The 24,785-nt window shown below is 37.0% G+C and overlaps 1 protein-coding gene across 1 annotated transcript in view; it reads left to right on the forward strand.

Annotated features, from left to right (window-relative positions):
• The window catches only part of THSD7A (thrombospondin type 1 domain containing 7A), a 214,478-nt gene that overhangs the window by 184,345 nt on the left and 5,348 nt on the right, over positions 1-24,785 (forward strand). The window contains exons 17-28 of the mRNA XM_074863607.1: positions 341-474; positions 2,345-2,498; positions 3,339-3,480; positions 3,960-4,075; positions 9,402-9,519; positions 13,480-13,625; positions 14,064-14,238; positions 16,300-16,473; positions 17,485-17,580; positions 20,598-20,680; positions 21,019-21,229; positions 24,566-24,653. Coding sequence (XP_074719708.1) covers positions 341-474; positions 2,345-2,498; positions 3,339-3,480; positions 3,960-4,075; positions 9,402-9,519; positions 13,480-13,625; positions 14,064-14,238; positions 16,300-16,473; positions 17,485-17,580; positions 20,598-20,680; positions 21,019-21,229; positions 24,566-24,653 — 1,637 coding nt within the window. The remainder of the gene's footprint in view (positions 1-340; positions 475-2,344; positions 2,499-3,338; positions 3,481-3,959; positions 4,076-9,401; positions 9,520-13,479; positions 13,626-14,063; positions 14,239-16,299; positions 16,474-17,484; positions 17,581-20,597; positions 20,681-21,018; positions 21,230-24,565; positions 24,654-24,785) is intronic.

Genomic DNA, 24,785 nt, shown 5'->3' on the forward strand with positions numbered 1-24,785 from the left:
AGCAGAGTTTTGGCAGCATTTTTCTAAAAGGTATGTTCTTGAGCTAGCCTGTAAGGTTTTATGTTAGTTGTGTTGATGTTATTCGTGGAAATGGCGTAGCATGGGCTTAGTGGCAGTGAAAACCAGGGAATCTGTCATTAGATGTCTTAGCTTCTCACTTTTTGTTATTTCTGTAGTTTTCTATCAAGTATTTTATCTGTATTACTACTACAGCCTCTAAATCAGCAAGTTTACATTTGTTATTCTTACCAAAAAGAGCATTAACCTTTCTTTGCATGATCACTGTTGCATGTTTGTCTTACTTGTGTGCAACAAAACTGTCACTCGATGTGGATTCCAGGTATATGAGGTAGTCCCCTGCCACAGTGACTGCAGCCAGTACGTATGGGTTACTGAGCCGTGGAGTGTCTGCAAGGTGACAAATGTGGACTTAAAAGAGAACTGTGGAGAAGGTGTTCAAACAAGGAAAGTCAGGTAAACCAGTATTGCTCCTTCTTCACTTTAGAGAACCTCACTTTCAGTCATGGCTGTATTTAATTTGATGTAATTCTGTGTAATGTATAGTGTTAAGTCCAGCCATAGTGTACTGGACCAGAACCCTGGCTGATGTCAATCAGAATAGCTTCAGTGAGTGCAGTGTGGCTCTGTCTACTGATTATGGATATAGACCTCAATTCCTAGTTTATAAACTAATGTATACTGTACTTACACTACCACAAACACTGTAACATTATGATTTTAGTGCTTTTCTGAAAGGTGAAATGGTCCTCTTTCTCTATGAAACTATGATTTTAAAGACCCTTTTAAGTACCTACACACTTGGGAATAATAGTTACACTTATTACACAAAAAAGTGGCAAAAGTGAATGAAGTGAAATAGAAAAATCCATAAATCTGTTGGTTATTGAACCTGATCTAGGCATCTGTGTTTGCTCATCATCCTAGAGCTCTAATCAAAGGTTAATTAAAATTAGTTTCACATGGTGTGATACAATAGCAAGTAAAGGAGTACATGGAGTTTGGGTTGGCTGGAGGTTGTTTTTTTAACAGCTAACCACAAAACGACACACAATTTGAGATTATAATTCTGAATAATAAAGCATAATGTGAATTCAGTTTGAAGGTCCAAAATGAGAGCTGTATATGGTAAACTGCTAAATGTTCTCTTTAGCTTAGAAACGGACACATTTATAGAATTTTGTTCACAATAGCACTGTTTCCTCAGTGTAAGCATTTACTTCAAGAAGGTCAGTCTTTATATTTTCTTGACCAAAGTTAGAAAGGCTATGCATAACTGTTCTCACACAGTAGCATCTAAACAAATTCCCATAAGAATACTCTTAAAAACCCCTCCAATATGAAAAATCAAAATTAATCGGTGTTTAAGTTGAAATATAGATTTTAACACTACCATCAAAGATGAAGAAAGAAAGTGTTTTCAGCCCTTTGGGACGAAAAACATCTAACTTTTCATTTATTATCACATAATGCCATTAAAGTCCTAATTCCACACAGCTAATATATGCTCATGCTGTATCTCTTGTGTTTACATTAGAATAGAGAGTGTTTCAAAAACTAGTTTAGTCTGACAAAGTAAGATATTTGTAAAAAAATTAATGTGGTCAAATGGAAGAAACTCCAAATATTTCTCTGTGTGTGAAAGGCTTCCTACTGATATGAGCTTTTCTCTTGCAATTTTGAAAAACAGATGCAAGCCTCTTAGTTTGAATGATCCTAGCCATGTACTAGTTGGTCCTCTGCTGACAGGTGGAAGGGATAAGTTAACAGTAGATGCCACAGCATTGGAAATACTGTGGAATGAAGACAGTCATCTTCAGCTCTACAAAGCTAAACATACTAGTTTCTCATCTTAACCAGGCCTCCATCTGCTTTTAATATAATGGTATTTTAAAAGTATCTATGTAAATTAGGGATTAATACTGACAATATAAAATTTTAAAAGTTTTAATAGTTCTAGATTGAAAGTTATCAGTTGAAGCATGCACAAAATATGTCTAAACTGTAGATGATTTGCATTATTCTGGCTTAGAGGTAAGGTAATGTCAAGTAAATCACCTGCCCAGAAGCTCTTGGCAAATCACTCATAGGGACTGTCTAAATTCTGTGTGTTTCTTTATATGGCTGTCATCTGTAAAAACAAGGATTAGTTTTGGCTCTTCAGATTTTCTTGGATATTGATAGGTCAATACTTAGTTGTGTTACTTCAATTACTTCATGGTTGTTATGTGCTGACAAAATGTTAAAATGTTTCAGAATACTATGGAACACAGTTACTGTACGCAATCCACGGCAAATGCAGTTTATGTGCAGTTCTTTTTTCCAGGTGCATGCTAAACACTGTGGATGGTCCTTCTGACACTGTAGAGGACTATCTATGTGATCCTGAAGAGATGCCACTTGGTGCTAGAAAATGCACGTTACCATGTCCTGAGGACTGTGTTATGTCTGAATGGGGATCATGGTCTCGATGTTCTTTGGTAAGAAGTATACTGAAGTGTAACATATATAGTGTTAGGAGGATACTTTAAAAATGTATACATGACATATTGTGCAAAGATGCTGAATTGAGCAGGATTACATGTGTAAATATTTATCTTTACTGTCACCTTTAGGGTTGTTGATGGTTGCAAATAAAGCGTGCCAGTATTTTTCATTAATTGAAATTGTTCCATAACACAAAATATAATGTCTCCAGTGGTCATTCTTCAGTGTGGGGTGGGTTCTGTGTGGTGGAATAGCTTTGGCAGTGACTTGTGGGTCTGTCTTTGAGTATAGCTGTGAGCCTCTCCATAGCAGTTCAGTCACTGTACTAAAGATGTCACTATCCTGGAACGAGCAAAGTCTGTAGATCAAGACTGAGCATAGAAAGATAATTTTGGGTCTCCTCTCCTCTTCCTCTAAGGAATTTCTAAAAGAAATCTCAAAAAACCCAAACCAAACATAAAAAAGTGTTTCAGGACCTCTGAGTGTTTGGGATCTGGTACACTACATTGTAGCATTTGGAAAGTGAGCATTTCAATATCCAGTTTATGAGTGAAATAATTCCAAAACACTAGTACTGAAACATGAACTAGTTAGAAAAGTATCGAGGTGTTTCCAAGTTAAGAGGATATTTCACCTTGGGTGGTACCAAGGTGAAAGAGCAGTTTGAATTCTCTCTGAAATAACAAACATGGTTTCTCTTACACAACAGCATGAGCCCATTATTTTACGTTTGTGTTTTGTGAAGGGATTACTTGAAAGGTTGTTGTAATGTTGCATGAAAAAAGGTATCAAGGCACCGAAATATCAAAGCTGTTTCCAATCTCCCTTTCAAGCCATGCAATGGAAGTAGTGTCCGTGAAAGGTCAGCTGAATCTCTGAGACAACCAGATGATGGAAAATCTTGTCCTGCTGCCACTGAGACGGAAGTCTGCACTTTGAACAAAAACTGCTACCACTATGACTACAATGTGACAGGTATTTGTGGTGTTACGCTCTAGTGACAGCCTGGGACTATGGCTTACTTCCATTCACCTTACAGCACAGATTTTTCAGCTTTCTGTTCTTATCTGGAGGGAGATGTGGAGCTTGTTCTGAAAACTGATTCAGGCTGTTTGATCCAGATGAAATATTACTGGAGGCTTTGCAACTTGGGTGAAGTGTGCATGCTGTAATTCCAGGAAATGTATTTCTCCTACCATTTTGTGATTTGCTCAAAATCCATGCAGACGAAACCAAATATAAACTTTTTAGGAAGGCATCATGGCACTGACTATTTGCAGTAAAAGTCGCTTTTTCCAAAAATGTGTGGCAGCTGGGCTTCATAAGCCTTTGGATGTGTAGAAGGTGCTTTTGAGGATTATTTTAGGCCATCAGAATTAGAATTAGGTGGGAAATTGGATCATTATGAGTTTTATCTAAAATGTCTGCTACGCTAATGAATTCCTTATTTCCAGACTGGAGCACATGTCAGCTCAGCGAGAAGGCTGTCTGTGGTAATGGTATCAAAACACGGATGCTCGATTGTGTTCGCAGTGATGGCAAATCGGTTGACCTGAAGTACTGTGAAGAGGTGAGTGGGTACCTGTGAGTAAGCTCCCTTCTAATGGTGCTAATTAATGCTGAGCCAACTGAGCAATACGGCATGTAAGCCATCTTCACCAGATGTTTTGAAACTCTATTCATGGATTGTTAAGTACCTCTGAAATGAACTGTGCCATCGATGGTGATTTTTATACAATTTCCTTCGGTTACTTTTAAGTGCCTCCGTGAATGTATGCTAATTATTGTGTCCTGAAGGAAATGACTTAGAAACAATAATTAATAAAGTAGAATAAAGATAATAAATCTTAATCAGAACACTAATCATCTTTCTAATTTGGTACAATTTCTGCATGGAGCCTTGGACAGCTGCCAGTATCAATCATTTACTCAATGTGTTGGAAAACATTTCTCACGTGCCATTCTGCAGCTGGGCTGAATGCTAACTTCTTGTATCCAGCTGTGCAATGCAAAAGATACCCAAGCTAGTGTGAAAAAATGTGCAGCATGAATGCAATATTAAATAGGAGCATATATGGAGAACTAATTAGCAGTCAGGAGCCCTTAAATTTTGAAAGAGCTGTTTTGGAAATGTTCAAACTAACTTCAAATTTAGCAGCACTGGTTTTCTGACATTTTGTGTGTTGCTCTTAATGTTTTCAATTGCATGGAGATAGTAATGTGAAGGCAAATGGGAAGACAACACAAGTGCTACATTAAGGGCAATCCTACACGCTCTTCTGATGGGAAGTAACTGAACTTGTTTCAGCTGCCGTTGCCCCACCATCTTGACATCAGAAACAAAATCACTTGCAATAGGGGACTAAGGTGAAGTGGTCTCCACAGCAGCTTTGGTACCAACACCTTTTCTGTTAGACCTTCCTTGGCTAGTAGCTGCTCTTCAGGACGTGCCCATAGAGGAGTTTCATCAGAAGTGGAGAGAGTCAGGAAACTCATCACATACTTTGGAGTATAGTTTTGTAATGGTGTAGCTGACCTTCTCTAACATCCTAGATTCCTGAACCTGTAAGTTCTTATCAAAGGCAGGAGGTTTGAGCTGACTCTGGCACCCTGCTTTTGTCCCAGGTTCCTCCTTCACAGATAGCTCTTGGGTTTATAATCAAATCTAATAATTTTATCATTTATGTCTCAGGAAAAAACTCAGGATCTGGCTACCTACCAGAAAGTTTCTGTGAAGTTAATAGGGGAATGTATTAATGCATTTTGTTAATGTTTTAATGCATTAAAAGGAAAAAAAAAATTAGTCTTTTGGCAAGAGACTGCAATATTGATTAATTTATACCAAGACATGATATAAAATATCACATCTATATTTCAGTAGAAAAAAATATGTTTTATTAAATTTTAAGCGGAAATACATTTCTTTTACCATAAACCCAAGAAATTATTCCTGTTGTTAACCAAAGATTTTGAGCAACATTTAGAACAAATGATTATATTTCACACTGAAATCTCATTGCAGAAAAGCTCTGGAGCTTTCCTGCATTTAAGAAATGAAAGTTTATTACTCAGAGAAATAATAAGGGCAACAAGATAATATCTCAAAAGCTAATTGCTGTAATTGGCTGGCCAACAGACATCCCTGCAGTGAGGTCCTGGCTTTATCAGCACTGTGATACAGTCTTATTTGTCCTTTTGATTATAGATTATATCTCATATAGAGATACATCTTCATGTAGAAAGCTCTGGTCCACTCCCCAGTCATACTGTTAAGACTATTTGTTGAATTATGGATGTGTAAGCAGTGGTACAACAAGGTCAAAGGCTGATCCAATAACTGTGAGGAGTAAAACCTGTTAACTGATTAACAAGAAAGCCAAGCTGTTCAGGTCTAACCAGACCCTTCACTCTGAAGATGTGAAAGCCAACTCTGTGACCTTCCGGGTCATGAGAGGGGAATATTCAAGAAATTATCAAAATGTGAATACATACTATGTACCTCTTACTAATCTAATCACATGATCCTTCAGGGTGGGATTTTTTGCTGGGTTTTTTGTATTATAAGGGCAGTGCAGAAAGATTAAGTGAAGTTCAAAATAAGGTGCATGTGGTTAGAAAAGTAGATGATAAGAGGAAGATGAAATAATTTTGGAGTGTCTTAGCTAATGGAATTTCCCCTGGACTATCATAAAACTTTATACTAGATGTGTAAATAAAACAAAAGTTTTGTTTAATATATGTGTAGATACATTTACAGAATTATGATTCTTGTTATATGCAAAGAAGAGAGATCAGAATAGTTAAAACGTATTTTGATCCCTAAGAAATGAAGAAGCCTGATTGCAATGTCTGAGTTCCTATACAATATGTGGTTCATGAAACTAATAAAAGCCATGTACAAAAAACCCCCAACTTCACATTTTCTTTTGACTATCACCATCTCCAGATATGAGCATCAGCATAGCTAAATACAAACATTTCTTCTGAGCCCCTGTGCTCTGGTTTCCTAATGCGTTCATATGATCCTGTGCGTTTCAGTCAATCAGCTAAAGAAGCTAGCCAGTCATCCTGATTACTGCCAGGATAAATCAATTTCTAGAGCTTATTTCCAAGTCCTTGTTATGTTAACATAGTTCCCTTCAAACTCTCAAGGCAAAGTAATACTGGATTACTTGGTCTCTAACTCTACAAAATTAGCACATCACAAGAACTCAGCTTGTCTTTTGCTTGAGTCTTTGAAAATCAGATCACCTAAAGCAAGATGGCCCTGGTCATATTCATATTTATTGGCTTATTTTTATTCATTTACCTTCAATTAAAGATCAGAAAAGCCTAGAAACCAGCAGTTTTGTCTGCATTAGAAAGCAAACTTTTCTGGTTTATTGGCAGATAGTCTGCTTGTCAAATTACGTGATTAACCTCCAGCAGAGGTTAATCTGCAGTGCCAAACATTCCTATAAACAAATACAGATACTTTTTGTGGATCACAGGGTTTATAGAGCATGCTGATCTGGCAGCCCGCTGCCCCTGGCGTGTGCAACCAGAAGTACAGGGTGCTCAGCAGTAGCTTTCAGTGTAGCTCCTCCGGTACTTGCCATTCTCAAATCAGAAACCACAACTCATCCAGAACAGAGTCTCTTTCAGGGAAGGGAGCTACTGAACACTTTTCCAAATGTTTTCTAAGCTCTTCAAGGTGAATTGTGGTTCACCAATTGAAGGAAAGAGAGAGATGAGAAAAGAATATGTGATTCATATCAAATTGCAGCCTGACAATTGTTCCCCAAATCTATTTCAGCTGCACTTCAGTATCTAAGGCATGCAAATGGCAGATCACTGTGGGTAATCTGGCCTTCAGCTTTCTCCTCTTCACCTTTAATATCTCTCTTGGGCTTTTCCTTTTCTAGCTGCCGAAGTCCAGCTGAGAAGGCCAGTCTTGAAAGAGAGCAGTTTTGTTTCTGTAATTAGCAGGAATCAATTCAGCACACTTTAAAGCCTTTGCTCAGAAGATTTGACCCAAATATGGACTTTAAAGACAGTTCTCTAGTTTCCTAATTATGCAAACTTCAGATTATCCAAAGGTTTCAGGTGTTGTCTGTGTGCAATAGCTGGATAATCAAGGTTATGCTGTACCACAGAGAAAAGCCAAGAACGCATTCTTTGATGTATAAAACAGAACAGAGGTCTAAAACCTCATTTGTCTCAATAAATGGTACTGCAAATGCAAATTTAAGTCTTGGTGAATCTATCAGGTTGAGACATTTCCAGTACTTGTAGTGGTTTATTTATGGAGGACATGCTAATGTTGTGCCTAATTATTGTTCTATGCTTGCATTTAGTAGGAAATAGTGGTTTTATTTCCTTTTTAAAGTCTTAACTGCTGGTTTTATGTCATTAACCTTTCCAGTTGTTAAAATTAATAAGTTTTGAAATGTCTAGTTTGCTTTTTTATCTTTTTTTAAACTATGTGGGGATTTTATCTACTTAAAAGATATCCACAACCTCCTGTGATTCTGACAGGCCTCAATGATGATCAAGTTCCACTGGAGAGGACCAATGAAGAGGACAGTCTTTTATGCTGGGAAACTGCAGATCTGTTCATATTGGAAGGATTGATTTTCTTTTGTGTTTTGTATCATACACACTATAATCAACTTATCCTTTTAACTCCTTCTGAAGTTGGGCAGGCTGCAGGGATTATTATTGTCTTGCTAATATTTTTGCTATCAGTTGTATTGCATCTTGCGTAATATATTCTCATGTGTGTTACTGAGAATATCTCTTTTCTTCCTTGGATGGGGAAAATCTGGAGCATAGTTTATAAGAACATAGCAATGGCTTTACAGGATCAGACCAAAGGACCATGTAGCCACTGTGCCATCTTCCAGCATGGCCACAAAACTCTTCCTTCCCTGTGGGGGTTCCATCATTTGTTAGTGCTAGGCTGACTCCTGCCCAGAGAAGAGCTCAGTACAGAATGTATTTTTGGGAAAACAAGTGTCTGGCTATTTTCTATGTCCCCTTCTCTCATACTTCTCCAGCATTTGCAGCTTTTACTTTAGGGTTGTTAGAGTGTTCAGCTTTTTGCAAAGCTTTTCAGAAAAACAAGCAAATATGCAAAGCTATATTTGTTTTAGAACAAATCCTTGTCAATGTCATGTCAATATTTTTGCATACATCAGAATGCATAACATAATATATATAATAAACTTACACACCATGTTAGGAAAAAAACAAGAAAGAAGCATAAACAGATGCCCAAGAAAGAGTAAGGAGAACAGACATACAGAAATTTCTATCTATTCCTCTCGCAGCCTCCACTTGATTTCAGCTCTTGAATTGCATTTGCCCAATGTGTGTTTAGACCTTCAGATTTCTCCATTAACTTGTTCAGTTTCTCTTGATCCTCCTGTAAATTTTTAGTATCTGCAACATCTTCTGACAAATAAACTGACTATCCAATGCATGTTCATCCTTTTTTGTTAGTTTTGAACCTGGCTCCTAGTATCACTTGAATTCAGCTGTTAATAGCTGTTGATAGTTCAGTATTTTTATACTCCTATTTCAAAATACTTTATTGATACTTCATAAATTACTTTGTCCTTTAAGTATTGTATACAGTAATACTGTAGAGATGAAGCCCTCCATTTATAAGCTCTAATTTAGAAAATAATTGATGAAAATAGGATTTAAGCATGTATTTAAAAATCAGCATATGCATTAGGAATGTCTTGAAGTGAGATTTTTAAACGTCCTACTTGCTTTACTTTTTATTTAGTAATGACTTCATGCTTTGCTTAAAGTTTTAGTTGTCTCAGATTCACTGTGTCCAAATGCATACCCTGCACCAATGACACAGACCAGGTGTTACCTGCTGACTATTGAATATTTTCTTTTAGCTTGGTTTGGAGAAGACATGGCAAATGAATACATCCTGTGTTGTGGAATGTCCTGTGAACTGTCAGCTCTCTGACTGGTCCCCTTGGTCTGAGTGCTCTCAAACATGTGGCCTTACAGGTCAGTACGTACCTTTGGCATATTTTAAAGACTGAGCTTTTTTTTTCTTTCTTTCTTCTTTAATAAAAGCAATAATACCTCTTTTTGCAGAAGTACAAAATGTAGCTAGCTAGGGAGAGTGATGGGGAGATAAATCTCACGGGAAAAGCTGTGGATATTGTCTACCTGGATTTTCGAAAAGCATTTGACACAGTTCCCTGTAGAATTCTCATAGAAAAACTGGCTGCTCATGTCTTGGATGAGTGAATGGTCTGCTGGGTCAACCACTGGCTGGCTGGCTGGTCCCAGAGAGTGGTGGTCAATGAAGCTAAACCCAGCTGGTGGCTGGTCACAAGCGGTGTTCCTCAGGGCTCCATGTTGGGACCATTTCTATTCAACATCTTTATTGATGACCTTGATAAGGACATAGAGTGTATCATCAGTAAATTCGCAGATGACACCAAGTTAAGCGGGAGTGTTGATCTGCATGAAGATAGGGAGGCACTACAGAGGGACTTGGATAGATTGGATCGGTGGGCCAATGTCAACAGGATGAGCTTCAACAAGGCCAAGTGCCAGGTCCTGCACTTGGGCCACAACAACCCCCTGCATGGCTACAGTCTTGGGGAGGTGTGGCTGGAGAGCTGTCTGGAAGAGAAGGGTCTGGGGGTTCTAATTGACAAGCAGCTGAACATGAGCCAGCAGTGTGCCCAGGTGGCCAAGAAAGCCAACAGCATCCTGGCTTGTATTAGAAATAGTGTGACCAGCAGAAGTAGGGAGGTGATAGTCCCCCTGTACTCTGCACTGGTGAGGCCACACCTGGAGTATTGTGTCCAGTTTTGGGCACCTCAATACAAGAGAGATATCGAGGTGCTGGAGCGAGTGCAGAGGAGGGCGACGAAGCTGGTGAAGGGCCTGGAGAACAGATCCTATGAGGAGTGATTGAAGGAGCTGGGACTGTTTAGTTTGAGGAAGAGAAGGCTGAGGGGAGACCTCATCACTCTCTACAACTACCTGAAAGGACGTTGTAGAGAGGTTGGTGCTGGTCTCTTCTCACAGGTGATTAGTGACAGAACAAGGGGGAACGGCTTTAAACTGCAACAGGGGAGGTTCAGGCTGGACATTAGGAAAAAAATTTTCACAGGAAGAGTGGTCAGACAGTGGAATAGGCTGCCCAGGGAGGTGGTGGAGTCACCATCCCTGGATGTGTTTAAGGGTCATTTGGATGAGATGTTGGGGGATATGGTGTAGGGGAGAACTTTGTAGAGTAGGACTGATGGTTGGACTCGATGATCCCAAGGGTCTTTTCCAACCTGAATGATTCTGTGATTCTGTAAATCAGCTTATTCAGGGAAATAATATGCTTCAGTAAGACTGTACTCACTGAAGATAATGAGAATTTGGCCCAGAATAATTTCTGATTCTGGGAACAAAATAAGATATGAAGAATGATATATTGAGACAAAACCAAACACTGATGTGAATATTTATTTTTCAGCTGGTGTGGGCGAGGAAGAGGAGGAAGGGATTTCCTCTTAAATTTCGTTAGTGGTGAATTTAGAACAACTAAACTTGAAGAGCAACACAATAATTAAAACCAACAAAATTGCACACTGCAGAATTCCATATTTTTAAAAATAGAACAAGGGCAAAGGGACAAGTTACTTTCACTGTCATCCCATTAATTTGTTTTTTCCAAAATGTTGCTAACCATTATCTAAGTTTTTTAAATCAAATCTGTATCAGAAAATGGATATCAAAGGCACATTCTAATTATGGAAGAACTCATATTATTTATTTGCATTGATATGTCTCAGAATAAGGACCTGAAAGTACCATTTTGCCAGGTAAGTAAGGTATACAAACTACTGAAAGAGAAAGGTAGAAGCCCATCTATGAAGCCTCTTCATTCTGTAATCATGTCTGGAATATGTCACTACAGATGTTGGATGGTTAGCAGTGTATGGAATCCAATTTCAACTGCTGGGCTCAGAGTAAAAGGATATTGCATCTTTTTGTGTTCCTTGGGGGGCATACCACAGGGAAAATGTCTAGGCAAAAATGTCTGAAAGATCTGGCTACCTCAGGATCCCAAGAGAAAGACCTATGGATTTTTTAATGGTAACAGTTAATAATTTGATACTGCAGTATCTAATAATGTAATAATGTTTCAGTTCTTTGACCTTCTCTCAAAGCACCACTTCTACATTCAAATAATCTACAATTCTATCTTCAAAATAATCCCTATAGAGTGAGAACTGAACTAACAGCTGTATTGAAGACTTAAATATGTTGCCAGATTTTCCTTTACAAGCTTCTGTTTATATACAAGACCTGAACAATTGGCCTGATTTTTTTCTGAATGAGAATTATTGCTGCTATGCTTTTACAAAATGTGAATGTGGGTCACTATCTGAAATCCCTCTGCTTTCCAAGTATAGAATTTATTTGTAGAAGTGAGAAAATTTATTTTGAACAGTAATGTAAAACAGCTTTCAAATTTTCGGTGTTTTTAACAGATGATGGCAACCTCACATGTAAGCCTTGAAGCTGTAATTTTTGTATTAGGCAGGAAGTTGGGAGTGAGCGCTGTTTTTCAGTAAGTAATAGCCATCTAATAAACCCAGTGACCACAAAGCTGAACCACTTTTGTGCACCCATGCAAATGCCCATAAAGTTGAGGAAGAATTCTGTATGTAAGAATTCTGCTCGTTGCTGTTTGTTTTTTTTCTCCAGTACTTTCAAGAAAATCTTTTTTCTCCTGCGATATCTTAGTTGGAGCAGCTGTGAATCCAAGAATGATGAGGCTTCACTTGGCAAACACCTTTCTAGCTAGCTGCAGTGAACACGGCTGTCTGGGAGATTTATATAGTTCTGCTGCTGCATTGTGGCTTGTGTAGCTTGGTCTCAGCAAAAGATTCATGTCATGATCATTAGGGTGTTCAATTCCAAATGCATCTGATTGAAATTTGGAATTCAAGATGAATTGTTTTGGCCAGGTAACACAGGTGTTATGTAGGTAAATCTTAGTTTATTATAAGCCTCAGTATACAAATTTAAATATATACATCTTATTTCAGACTTGGTTCATATATTTATCTATATATAGATTAAAATACCACAGCTGCACTGGTTTTGTGAAAGCCTTTGAGAGGTGCCAACTCTAGATCAGCCACTTTACCACTACTTCTGGCACAAAACAATTTTTTTGGTTATATCACATGACCTCTCTGTAATGAAGCATAATGGTCTAACGTCCACTGCAAGATGAAAGAAGAAAGAGTTGCCAAAAGGATAAAAATGTCTTCCTCTTTCTGTTTATATAAGTATTTGAAATAGAACCTGTATCTTAATAATGCTGGGTAAGTGTGCCACTCATCGTTGAAGAGAAGATTAATGTTGGATAAGCCTCTTGTATTTTCTTTGGGCCTGAGTGAAGAATCCTCCATCTCCTACAAAATCTGCATGTCACGTTATCCAGACAGACAGTGAGGGAAATTTGCAAGCTGTTCCTGGTTGCTGGAATCAGACAACATGGGATACATGATTCTGGATTAACTCAGGGAAGAACAGAACATGATGGTCTCTTCTAGCAGCAGACTCCAGAAGAGGAGACAGAATCTCCACTGAAGTGCCACAAACATATTGTCATGTTCAGAAAGAGTATTTTTCCCCAGGCTTCTAAACTAGAAAATTACTACTTTTGCTTGCTGTTACAGGAGCAATCTGAAATCCTAATCAGACATCCTCCTGCACTTCTTGCAGTACAAACAAATGATAGAATATAAAGTGTCTGACTTGGAAAATATAAATCCATATAACAGACAAGAGCCAACAGATCTGCTTTACAATCTAATTTATCAAATGTGGAAGAAATTACTTTATTCAAACATAACACTTTTCACCAAAATAGAACCATCTTGAGGAATAAATCAGTCTAACTATGTTGTTGTTAGTTATATTGCTGTTTCTTATTTACAGGAAAAATGATCAGAAGGAGGACCATAAATCAACCATTTCAGGGTGATGGGAGGCCTTGTCCTTCTCAGATGGAGCAATTCAAACCCTGTCCAGTAAAACCTTGTTATCGATGGCAATACGGTCAATGGTCTGCATGCAAAGTAGAGGTAAAAGCCATATAGGACTTTGAAGGTATGGAGCTTGTATATCTAGGCATATTTGTGATATGCTCAGATACCTGCTTCATAACACTGTAAACAATTTTCTTCCACTTCTCTTATACAAAAACTAAAGATGTATTCTTAAAGTTCATACTTGTCAACAGATGCAACAATGTCCTACAGATAAATAAAGTATAAGTGTACTTTAAGAAACAGTGGCAGCAGCCAGCAGAATTTTTGGTTGGGTTTGTTTTTTTTTTTTGGTTAATTGGTTGGTTTGTTTGTTTCAGAAGTAAAAAACAATGTCTCTCCCCCCCCCCCCCCCCACCCTGAATGAATAAGTAGTTAAGCAAAAAATAATAGAAAACAGGGTGATATGTAGCTCAGATCTAGTCTTCTGTCACTTTGTTCAGCCCAGCATCCATGCATGTCCTTCTTCCCCAGGATGCCCAATGTGGAGAGGGAACACGAGTGAGGAACATTTCCTGTGTGGTTTTTGATGGATCCATTGAAGATGTTGGCAAAGTAGTAGATGAGGAATTCTGTGGAGAAGTAGAGCCTGTTATAGATGGTAATAAGAAGATGATACTTGAGGAAACCTGCACTGTCCCTTGTCCAGGTAACAAAGCTACTAAAATAAATGTTGCATTTCAAGATTGGTTGGGTATCATTATAGTTATCAGTGCCTAGCATTAGCCACAGGCAATTAAATATTTTTCACATGCTTTACTGATTGAATTAATCCATCAAATGACCAACAGTTACTTTCTGTAGTGGATTCATGACAATAAATCAATTAGAAAAAATACCAGGTTTTAAATTTTATAAGACATGTCTCAGTCACAGATTGTACCTTATAAGAATACATTTTTTTCACAAAATCTTTTTAAATAAAACCTGTGTTTAACTCTATAAGAAAGAGTGTTGACTTATAACTAAATATTTGCTTTAAGTGCTTAGATCACCTAACAATTTTATTAATATTTTTAATAGTAGCTAAGAACTTGATGCCTTTTATGGGTGTCTAAGGAAGCTGCTCTAGGGAGTCTTATTTTTTTTTCCAACTGAAACTAATACTTTAATCTCTGAGAAAATGTGAGTGTTTCTAGCTGTTTAACTTGCTGGGTGTAACATGCGCTATCATTGTCCTTGTGGACTGAATCCAAAGGAGCTGTTATAAATTATCAGGTCCATGACCCTCATACTGAGAAGGATTAAGAGCCCATAAGAGCTGTTAATTTCCAGGAAAACCCCTCCAGTTAATTTCAAACGCTTATTTGTAGAATTTGAAGTATATTGCTGTTGTTCAGTAGAGTCATTAGTGATGTGTCTTCAGAAATAGTGGTTAACTCCTTCAGTTCTAATGTAGCTATTGTTCCATACCAGTATTCTGGTTTTGTTCTCTTGCAACTCTCCTCTGTCTCAGAATTTTTTACAGTTTATTTCAGGCTGGACTGAAGGTAAAGTTGCCTCAATAAATAGAAAATAATCAAAACCAGAGAGGCTTCCATCACTGCTTTGTGCACAGCATTCCAATTGCATGATTTTCACATATTTTTTAAATGAAAATTGGAAGAATAAAAAGCTTGTAGTTATGTTTTCTTATTATTATTTATATATAAAAAACCCCAAATGCTTACTGCTTGCTTTTAAGATTTTGCTGAGCAGGAACCTGTTCTTCAGCAATCTCACATTTAGCCAGCAAGAATAACTGCCCTGTGGGGATGTACTAATGATACACTCCAACTAATGTTTCCAAAAATCACTACTTGTTTTCCTATTATGTATACATCAGTTCTTCAATTATTCATTTCTTCACATGCTTTCCTAACGTTGGCAAATAAAATTCCTTCATTAATCAGGCATCTGGTCAACACAGTACTGATTATATCTGTCATCACTATAATGCAAGGTAGCATGAATTTTTAATAGCACTTTCACTGAAATAATGAGAACTAAGAGGTTTATTTATGAGTCTGTGCACAGTCTAGTCCCATTTTGTACTGCAGTTTTAACAAAATGGTCTCTTTGTGTTGTGCCTCAGATCTTCCTTAAATGTTCTTTATCCAATCATGCTAATTAGTGTCATTAGTATAATTATATTTTTCAGTTTTACTCTGTAAGATAAAATTCTACCAGTCTCTATTATCCTAACATGAAATAGCCAGAGCAGACATTTTAATCACCTTCCCATTTCCCTTTCTTGCAAAGAATGTTCCAGCAGTTGCTTCTACTGTCTGTTTAGAGAAATTCTGAATGAGTATAAGCAACAATTAATCTTTTTAAAACTAGACAATGTTTTCTCCCTCTAAGATGAAAGAATTGTGAACAAGATACATAAATTTAGCATAAGGCATACAGTGCACAATACCCTAAAATTTACAAAAATCTAGCCATTGGTTGGAGTGTTACTCAGAAATTCAAAATGAGACTGATCTTATGGGAATGCTATAGGAAACTACCCTGCTTTAGAATAAATAGGTTTTCGTATAACCTTTTTATTACTATATTCAGAGAGTGTCAAAATATTATCTTAAGTCACATTTAAAAAGAGGAGTGAAAGAAACTATGAAGAGGGAAAATTAAGAAACTGGATTTGGACATTTTTTTCTAAGACATATTCAGTGTGAAAAGCTTCACATATGATGATCATTCATCTTATAAAATTGCTATTTGACAGGTGACTGTTACTTGAGAGAGTGGTCAGAGTGGAGCCTTTGTCAACTAACCTGTGTCAATGGTGAGGATCTAGGCTTTGGAGGGATACAAGTCCGATCTCGGGCAGTGATCATTCAGGAATTAGAGAATCAACATCTCTGTCCAGAACAGGCTTTGGAAACAAGACCATGCAATGGTAAGCACCAAAATGAACATAAAGCCACTTCCTGTAAGAAAAAAATACAGAAAAACAATAGTTTTGTTTTCTTTCTGTTCACAGTATCAAATTTAGGCAAATACAGATTTGATAGACCTAGGAATGCACTTAAATTTTTGTTTTCCAGATACCAACTGTAAACAGAAAATCTTCTAAATGCTAGCTATCATATGTTACACTTTAAACACAATCTTTGGAGAACTTATGATCCTTTTTTAATAATGAAATTTTATTTTATGGTATGAGAGAAAAGTAATTGCCTTATCTGCTTGATAACATTAATAAAAATAAATCTGTAAGTTTTGATACATAACCAAATTTAGGTTTCTGTCTACCCTTTGAAGTGCTAATCACATGACAAATGCATTAAAACGTCTTAGTCATGCTTACTGCTGGTACTGGACAAAGTATCCAAGTAATTTCCTGTACAGACATTTCTTGTCCGTTCAGAGGCCAGACAGATCAGGCAAAAAGGAATTTTGTATTTATAAGGGAGCTAAGGTGCAGAAGGACTTCATGATTTATCCCAGGCCATATAAGGGGTGTACAGCAGAGCTGAGACATGAAGCCAGATGCATCCCAGGCCAATTCACCAAGCCCTGAAGCTCAGTGTTGCCAGGAAAGGAACCTGACTCCTGAATGAGTTTTATGTGACAGATGGGCCACAACCATTATGAGGTTATTGAAAACATCTGTTTTGGCCATTAACTATATTATGCTTACTTCACAAGCAGTGTGTACAGCCATTATAGTTAGTGTCCTGGACACATCTGGTCTATTCTGTACATATCCAATAAGTGCAGGAGACCTTGGGGCCTCCATGTGTGCAGTGTACCCTTCTAAGTTGCTGAGTGAAGGAGGAAGGGCCTACTTAGCCATAAAAACCGTTTAAACATAATGAGTATGGTCTACTGATGAGTGTGGCTGCTGCCAGTGGTAGCCTAAAGTGTTGTCAGCAAATTTCTTGAAAAGTGAATATTCTCTGTGTAGATGGCCAGTGCTATGAATACAAGTGGATGGCTAGCCCATGGAAGGGATCTTCTCGAACCGTGTGGTGCCAAAGGTCAGATGGTTTAAACGTCACAGGTAACTATTCTTTTTATATACACACAAAAGCTGGAAAACAGATGAATAATGCCTTTTCCCAACAAATGGAAATTTATTTTTTTTTAAAGAATCTGCTAAAAACGCTTGTTCCTGATGTATGAATCAACCTGCTGTTGTCTTGAATCATCATGTTTTTGCATACTAAAGATGTCATTTCTTTTCCAGAATTATGCAGAATTATGTAATGCTAAAAATAAATATAAATATTATCTTCTGTACTGGACCTGGAACATTTTACACTCTGTAATTTTTTTTTTTTTACCACAGACATCTTTACATTTCTAAATTTAGGGTTTCAGATTTCAAGCCCTACAACAAATAGTACTTTTATGTATTAAAGTTCATTTCAGTGCCTATACAGAGGCAGAGATGCAAAGCTCCATAATATCATGCATATATCATATATCTCCTTAAAAATTACAAAATATCAAATTTTAATAAATGTGCTAATGAAAGTTTATTTATTTACTTCAGTGACATAACCTGTAGCAGGATCCTTCAGTGGACAAGTATGGGACGTAGTTACTTTTTGCACAAACCAAAACACAAACCACCATGAATTAAGAATGACTGAGGTCTCCGAATTCAAGAAAATCTTCATATATATCTATTTATATGAATTTATTTATCAGAATTAGGGATTCATTTAAACTAAGAGTTATGCATTTGTTGTTTAAATAATTTCTATATCAGCCCAGGTGGTAGTAAAAGAATCACAGAGATTGTAAGCATATCCTTAATGATAGCCACTGTCAGGTGGGGAGCTCTAATTCATGGACTCCCAGTACAATACTTCTTGATGATGGAATCCACCACTACTGTCTGTTGTAACAGTAGAAATAAAAATATCTGTATTATTTTCACAAGGTTTTGAAATAATATTTAATAGCCCAAAGTCTCTTTTGCAAAGGTCACCTTGTGCCGTAAGAATATTAAAATGCATCATCTTCATAATGAATGCAACAAGGCATTATTTTTGCACCTTGATTGCTTCCTGCCTAGCTAAGATGCTTGTATGGTAAGTAAAACTCGAAGTAAGAATTCTTATTGAGATTAATATATGTTATTGTCTAATAAAGGTCCTACAGGATTCCAAAATAAATAGCATCTTGGTGATTATGGATCTGAGATGTTAAAATCAGGATATATTCATAAATCACAGTCAGTCACATAAAAATAATAGTTTGTTCTGATGTAGCTGAATACAGCCATGTGATTCCAGGAAATTCCAGGAAAGACAAGTGTGTGAATATGTGCTATTGGCAGATACTTTCATGACAGGACCTCCTAGGCACACTAACCTCAGACCTATATTGTATCTCTTTTTTCAAAGTTTGTTTGTACGTGGTTTTAAAGCTGTGGTAACTTTCTGATTTGAAATGAAGACTAGTGGAAATCCCAGACAATATAATCACCAGTTTCCATGCAAAGCAAAACTGTATTTAATAGATGTTCCTGATAGTTTTCAAAAAAGCACTTAAGTATAATGTTCTGTGAGCACTCCTCTGCATGAAGTATAAAGTTGTGAATGAGATTATAATTTAAATTTAAATGTTTTTTTGAAAGTGGTTTGTATAATCTACAGTTTAAGAGCTCAAACTGATAGATGCACATATATGATTTAAATGGAAATTACCTATTTTGATGTAGGATCAACCCATATCTCTGATTATTGTGTTTCTTTGCTGCCTTGTTGCTGCACGTTTGGCTCTAACACAGTGTATTTTAATTCAGACATTATCAAATTTTTATTATGAGTCCTGTTGGTTTTTTAAGGCCTTTATTTATTTACTTACTTGCATAATATTATTGTGCTGAATAGTTCTTTTCTACTTGAAGGTGTTGTTTCCCATGGGCGATGAGGCAAGTCTTTCCTTCAGCAGCTTCCTTGGATGATTTTATTGCATAGATTCCCACAGGCATGTGATTTGTATGCTAGGATGTATGATCTTCCTTTCTGGGGATGGGGAAAACTTATGGCAACCAGCAGCGTTTTATTTGTTCTTCATTGGCCATCCTGTTAACACTTGGATCTACGTAACCACATCTAACTGCATCTGCTATGGTCGTGACCAATCTCAGTTATCAGGATTTCATCATCATATCACACCAGTATAAAAATGTTATTAATTTGGGAGGTGCAATATAAGTCATCCTGTAGCAATATAAATTTTAAACGATGTGGTGCATATCTCTCTCCTGTAAGCTAGAAGGAAACCAGGTAAATTCAAATTGATTCTAAAAGTATTTTGAAGTCATTCTGGCTGAAATGACAGTGAAAGCCTGATTGTGTGTATTGGTCCATAACAATAACTGCACTGTACATAAAGCTGTAGAAATGAGAACTAGGTCTGTATAACAAGGAAAAAGACTGAAACCCACTATATCTTCAAGTATCATAGCATTCAGTACATGCTTTACTGAATTAAAGTACTGAAGTACTGAAAAGTCTTAGGCTAGCATGAAATGTAGCTTCATAAGAGCCAAAGCTATAGCATGTGTAAAAGTGGCTACTGAGGAGCCGCAGAAAACAGGTATCCATTCATAAGCTCTATGCATAGTTTGTTTTCAGTTTAACAGGCAAAGATACAAATCAAAATTATGCTTTTATTTTCTTTGTGACCACAGTTTTAATATGCAAACCATAAGGAGGGCCGTAGAGAACCAAAATCTGTTTCCTCAAGCCCAACAAAACACTTAAACTGTTTTTTGAGCAAGCTGTCAAAGGAACAAAGGGAAAAACAAAAGGTTCACTTGCCAAATATTAGTTCTGTAAAATGCACATGAATGCAAATACATGTGCTGTATCCTTACTCTGTCTATAAGAAAATGATTTTTGATACCAATTATCCTTCACCTTGGAATAAGAGAAGGGCACTTAAACTCAAATTAGCAATAAAATTGAAATCCATGACATACTGTAGCAAGTTATGACATCAGTAATTTAATCAGTGGTGAGGTATTACCATGTCAAAATATGATTTTCTGTCCTACAGGGGGCTGTTTAGTGATGCGCCAACCAGATGCTGACAGGTCATGTAACCCACCGTGCAGTCAACCCCACACTTACTGCAGTGAGGTATGTGCTACTGCATTGGAGCATAAAACACCCCCATGAGGGCTTCCCACACACCTCTCTGAATTACAAAGAATATGCCAACAAAACATATATTCAGAGATTTTGCTAATAATGAATTTGTTAAAATCAACCTCAGACCATTTTCTACCTTTCAATTAAATGTGGAATAATCTCTGTTGATTTGGTACGATCCTGCATAAAAATATATGAAGAGGTACTCTTCAGGCTAGCACTCATTAAAACAGTCTTCTCTTCCAGTCAGCCATGTTGTTATGCTTTATAGCTCACAGAAGACTGTGTTTTTCTGCTACACAGTGTAAAACACTTGTTCCCTACAGACTAGAGCGTGCAGTTGTGAAGATGGATACACTGAAGTTATGTCCTCCGATGGCACACTCGAACAGTGCACTCTCATCCCAGTGGTGGCGATCCCCACCATGGAGGACAAAAAGGGAGATGTGAAAACCAGTCGAGCTGTGAACCCTACCCAGCCCTCCAGTAACCAGTCAGGACGAGGAAGGACCTGGTTTCTACAGCCTTTTGGTCCAGGTGAAGTCATGCAATGAGCAGTTCTTAATGCTAAGTCCTGCTGCAGGGTCTGGCATTTACATTTTTTGTGATGCCGAGGAAGAAAAGAAAAACCCTTAAGTGTTCATTTAAGAAGACAGGCATCTGCCCTGACTGAAAAAGGAAGAGACATAAACAAACCCCTAGCCTTCTCAGCTACTCCATAAATATATTTAATGAAATCTTGTATTGCAGAAGATTTCCTTTTAATCCCCTCTACCTGTTAAAATTCACAGAAGCTATTTGAAATGTGACTTTAGAAGGGAGTTGGCTGCTAAGGTGCAAGCCAGGATATTAGATTATGCTGTCTCAACCAATAATGCTGTTGACAGAGGAGTGCAAAGGTAGCACTGAAGACTGCAAAGGGTAAAGGCTGCTTAAAATTTGCAGCCGTAGCAGAAATTGTAGGAAAATAATAAGTATAGATATGCTAATGCTTTTCTGCCATATCCATATTTAAACTAATTCATGTTAGACAAGAGCTAACCATATTACTGATATTTAGAGTAGACATGCTCTAAGTCTCTATAGACAATATTTGGGTTTATGATGGAACAAGTTCTTTAGAGCTAACAAGGACTTATGTGCAAGAGTGGCAAGAAATATAAGACAGTTATCGCATCAGAAATACTTTATAAAGTCCATCATGTAATCAGATTTCAGTAAATATTTCCTGGTACTATTAAGCACTAAGATAAATAAAACTTTAGTTAACAACATATTTTCAAATAGAGATATGACGTTTGTCCAAATTGTTAATTATATGTAGACAGGAATTGGTTATTTTCTTAAGTGTCTTTTAAATCATAGAGCTACATATTCTAACACAGTTGTGTCTTAGGATGTTCATTTCCTTCTAAGGCTTTTATGAATGTTTTTAATTTGAGAACTGAAAACAATATATTTACATTCATAATCCGTAAAATGCTGCAAACTGAGAACTACAGCAACACTTCTAATAAGCAGATTAAATTATGTTCGGGTTAGAAATACTTATGTTAGATTCATTAGTCCTACTAGCATTTACTGTTATTTGTACTGTGATACTATATTTGATACCTGCAATAAAATGGTCTTTACTTCAATTAGTTAATACTTTAATCCACAATAAAAAAAAAAAAAAAAAAGAAAATTAAGCTTTTCTGGTCCTCCTTTAAAAAATAGCATCTTACCAAATATGTTATCTTTTACTCATTCTAGCTAACTCCACCTGAAAATGCCAGAAGGTGGGTTGTAGCAGCCAGAGTGAAAACCGTAAGCAAATGTCAGACAGTTGCCTTCAACTATTTAAGAATGTAGATGCTCATGTGAGCTTAGACATGGTTTTTTGGAGCAAGGAACAGTTGAGAGATTCATGAAAACTCACCAGTTTTTCAGTAATTCAGGTTAGGAAGGAAACATAGCTCAGCTCAGACAGAAACAATGGTACTCAATAGAACTAATACTTTATCCAATTAAGATATGAGCAAATGTGGAAGAAAGTGAACATTTTACACTTCAGATGAGATTTATGCTTGATTGTTTTAATTTCAGGATTGGGTATCTATTGGAAAGATTTTAATTTGCTCTAGCATGATTATTACTTTCCGCAGTTTCTAAGTCTAGATCTACAATAATTCGTCCACTGTCTTCAACAAATTATATTGCAGTTCCAGAAAAGAAGGTATTAAAACTACCCTCTTCGAATGTCTGTGCTGATGTATTACTAAAAACAGATGAGTTTGAGATGCTAGTTCCCTTGTATACATAGAAATAATCTGTTCAGAGGGAATTCAGACAAAAATAAATAAATCCATACAGAAGATAATGCAGTCTTTTTTTCAAGGAGATAACACTATTTTAAAACAATCAAACTCAACCTGAAACCCCTTACATTTACCAATGGAAATAAGCCAAGGAGAGAAGAAACTAACCTATTTAGCAGTACTGAAACCTGAATTCCTCTCATTTGTTTTACCATATCACTGGGTACGTCAAGTCAAATCTACTGTTCAGTTCATCTTTAATGGATCAGTTATTTCAGTTATATCAGTTATTATCAGTTATAACGTTTCATTAGGTTGATTAATGTAGTGAATTTGATTAGTCTTGAACAAGTTGTCCGCACGACTGCAAGACTTTGCATTGCTAGAGAACAGAAAGCCTGAACTTAACTGCACAGCAATAGAGTTCTACTGTGAATCTGAGCAAAGTCAGTCTGAATAATTTTATTACATTGTGGAAGCATCAACTGCATTGGTAATGCCTTTTTGTTCTACAGAGGTATCAGGAAGAAATAAGTATTTGGTCAGAAAAATTTTAGCTGTGTGTGCTTACATTGAAAATATACATGACTTGATGAAATAAAAACTTTGCCACTTGTAAATGAAATAATTTTTTTAAATGGAATTTTCATTGTCAAGGAGGTGAAACAAGGCTAGCTAACCTCCTGTAAAAGAATGTTTTCAAAAAGCCATTTAGAAATTTGCAAAATGAGTCAGATAAAAGTAGTGAGTCAAACAGCATGCACTGACCTTGGGTTGTGACACGCTCATTTTGGGTTCAGAGCAAAATCCCACAGACAGAGAAAATCAGACCATTTTTCCTGGGAGAACAGGGTACATCTAGGATCAAGGCAAGCAGGAGTGTGGGATGTATACCTCAGCCTGCAGGGACATCATGTCCAAAATACAAACTGCACAGGCTGCACATAAATAGTCCTTATTATCAACAGACAGTTGTTCTGTTTATGAGCATGGGTTGTCTTTTTTGGTGTATTTTTGCTTGTTCTGTGAGGGGAAGTTGTTTTATAGCAGCAAAACTTGCACTTGGTAGGGGAAGAAATTGAAAAATTATTACCTTATGCAGAAGTGAAAATTGTGTATGTGCAGTTAAGGTATGGATGATGTAAAACATCCTAAAGGTGTTTAAAAACATTAATAGCAACAAAAATAAAAATAACAGGAGATTGATTTACTGGAGCTAGAATGGAAAGTGATGCTAGTGGCATAAATGAGTCCTGGGCTGACAAGCAGCCCCACAATCACGCTGAAGGTTTGCCCACTACCAGCGGGCCCAGGGGCTGTGTTTCTGGGGGTCTCACTTGCTGCCTCTGCCCCCACATCTCGGCTCTGTTTGGATTACCCAGACTTGGGCTGAAAAGCAGAGCAGAAGGGCACAGAGAGGTTAATGTTCAGTTGTTTAATAGTATTTACACTTACTAAGCTGTAATTGCTAGTGAAGACATTTATTTTGGGTTATAAAATATTTCTATACTATATCATATCTAATTCAACAAGACTAACTCAAACACTACTGACTAACATTCATTCCTTTTAGATGGGAGGCTGAAGACCTGGGTTTATGGTGTAGCTGCTGGTGCATTTGTTTTACTCATCTTTATTGTTTCTATGATCTATCTAGCCTGGTGAGTTCTTTAATTATTTACAAACAAGCAGTCCCACACAGACTATAATGCAAGCATTTACACTTGCTGCTGTAGAAACTGCAGGCACTTCTGTGAACTGCAGTGTTTAATTTTTGATGTCCTTTTGTCCAA

This window comes from Strix uralensis, chromosome 1 (assembly GCF_047716275.1).
Source record: "Strix uralensis isolate ZFMK-TIS-50842 chromosome 1, bStrUra1, whole genome shotgun sequence".
NCBI classification, from domain to species: domain Eukaryota; kingdom Metazoa; phylum Chordata; class Aves; order Strigiformes; family Strigidae; genus Strix; species Strix uralensis.